The 2,368-nt window shown below is 33.7% G+C and overlaps 1 protein-coding gene across 1 annotated transcript; it reads left to right on the forward strand.

Moving 5' to 3' along the window:
• Window positions 1-227: 227 nt before the first annotated feature.
• Window positions 228-872, forward strand: LOC109270232 (olfactory receptor 6C70-like). The gene has a single exon (XM_019454651.2). It carries the CDS (start codon window positions 228-230, stop codon window positions 870-872), a length of 645 nt encoding a protein of 214 aa, XP_019310196.2.
• The last annotated feature ends 1,496 nt before the right edge of the window (window positions 873-2,368 follow it).

The raw sequence follows: 2,368 nt of genomic DNA on the forward strand, positions 1-2,368 counted from the left end.
TAGTTTCTTATTATTGTACCTTTTTATTTCTAGAATTTGTTTGACATCACAAAAGAGAAATTAAGCACCATACAAAACAGATAAAGTTTATCCTTCTGGGACTGACAGATTATTCTCAGTTAAAGATTGTAATTTTTTTATTTCTACTTCTAAATTACATGTTGAGTATGATAGGAAACTTAACCATCATTGCCCTCACGCTCCTGGATTCTCATCTCAAGACCCCAATGTATTTCTTCCTACGTAATTTCTCTTTCCTGGAAATTTCATTCACAAGTGCTTGTTTCCCCAGATTCCTAATCACCATTGTAACCAGAGAAAAGACCATTTCCTATAATGATTGTATATCTCAGTTATTTTTCTACATATTATTGGGGATTATAGAATTTTTCCTTCTGGCAGCTATGTCCTATGACCGCTATGTTGCCATCTGTAAACCTTTGCATTATACATCTATCATGAACAGCAGAATTTGTCATCAGCTTGTACTCAGTTCTTGGGTAACTGAATTCCTGGTCATTTTCCCTCCACTGATCTTAATTCTTAACCTGGATTTCTGTGCCTCAAACATCATTGATCATTTCATTTGTGACATTTCTCCTGTCCTGCAACTTTCTTGCTCAGACACACATTTACTAGAACTGATTGCTTTTTTCTTAGCTGTGATGATCCTCATTGTCACATTGTTCTTAGTAATCCTTTCTTACTCTTATATCATCAAGAAAATTCTAAAATTCCCTTCAATTAAGCAAAAGAAAAAAGCCCTTTCTACCTGCTCTTCTCACATGATTATTGTATCCATCAGTTATGGTAGTTGTATATTTATGTACATAAAGCCATCTGCAAATGAGTTACTTCAAGCAAAGGAGTAGCTGTGCTCAATACTTCAGTTACCCCTTTGTTGAATCCATTCATTTATACTCTGAGAAACAAGTAAGTTAAACAAACCTTCAGAGACATATTTAGAAAGATACTCTCTGCTTCAGACAAGTAATACTGTTTTTGAAATAATATGAAAACATAAAAAAAACAGGGAACAAAAACTGTTTAGACACTTCTAGTTTAAGAAATGATCTTTTGGCACAAAAACAGACACTCAGATCAATGGAACAGAATAGAGAATAGAGAACATTTCTTCCCCCTACCCACACCCCCATGTTCATTTGTTTCTTAAATTATACATATGAGTGAAATCATATGGTATTTGTCTTTCTCTGACAGACTTATTTTGCTTAGTATAATACTCTCTAGGTCCATCCACATTGTTGCAAATGGCAAGTTTTCATTCTTTTTTATGGCTGAGTAATATTCCATTGTACATATATACCACAGCTTCCTTATCTATTCTTCAGCTGTTGGACATTGGGCTGTCTACATAATTTGGCTATGTTGATAATGCTGCTATAAACAAACATCAGGGTGCATATATCCTCTTGAATTAGTATTTTTGTATCCTTAAGAAACCATTATTCTAGAATTATGGAGAAGCTTAAAAAAGAGTATATGTTATTGAGCTTTTATAGATCTTTTCTATAATCTGACTTCTCCTTGCTAGTATACATTAAAAGTAATTATAACTCAAGCAGAACAGTTTAGTATCTAAACCATGTAGTTTTGAATACTGGCTCAGCTACCTGAAAACTGATTCTTTAAGATATGTGTATGAGACAGTTTCCCTGTTGGCTTTGCAACAGAAGTATTCTTCAGGGGCTAACTTGATATAATTATACTTGACTCTATACGATAGAGAATTATTGATCAGTGCCCTTCACAATTATGTTAAAACCTATGAGCTAGTCATAAATAAAGTAACGATGATGTCTGTAATTTAAATTCTCTTTAATTAATAAGGAATTAACAGGCATGTCTGAATAAGAGGGAGATGTTGTAGCTGCTTAATTGTAGTATGGAGATCATGCACCTTAGTTTTCTCCAGTCTGTGGAATTCCTAAGTCTTTCCTTGTTTTTCATGACCTTAATGTATTTAAAGAGTACTGATCAGGTATTTGGTAGAAAGCCTGCCAATTTGGTTTGTCTAATGTTTTCTCATGTTTATATTGAGGCTGTACATTTTTGTGGAGAATGCCATGGAGGTGGTATCCCCTTTTTAGGGTATTGTATCAGGGAGTATATGATATCTACATCTTATTACTGATGTTAAATTTGTCAACTTGGTTAATGAGTGTCTTCCAGTTCTTTCCATCATAAAGTTCTCCTTTGAAATTATTAAGTATTTTTGTGAAGAAACTTTGATATGTGTTGCTGTGGTTGTAAATTGTGGCAGAGGGACAACATTCTATAATTTTATGATTAATTCTCAGTCTTTTAGTGGGCCTGTGTTCTTTGGCCTTCGTAAGTGTTTCTCATA

This window comes from Panthera pardus, unplaced genomic scaffold (genome assembly GCF_024362965.1).
Source record: "Panthera pardus isolate Hobbes unplaced genomic scaffold, ASM2436296v1 HiC_scaffold_6, whole genome shotgun sequence".
Classification (NCBI taxonomy): domain Eukaryota; kingdom Metazoa; phylum Chordata; class Mammalia; order Carnivora; family Felidae; genus Panthera; species Panthera pardus.

What these genes read in the sequence shown, in the direction of transcription:
- LOC109270232 (XM_019454651.2), top strand. Translation starts at nt 228, where the DNA reads ATGTATTTCTTCCTACGTAATTTCTCTTTCCTGGAAATTTCATTCACA.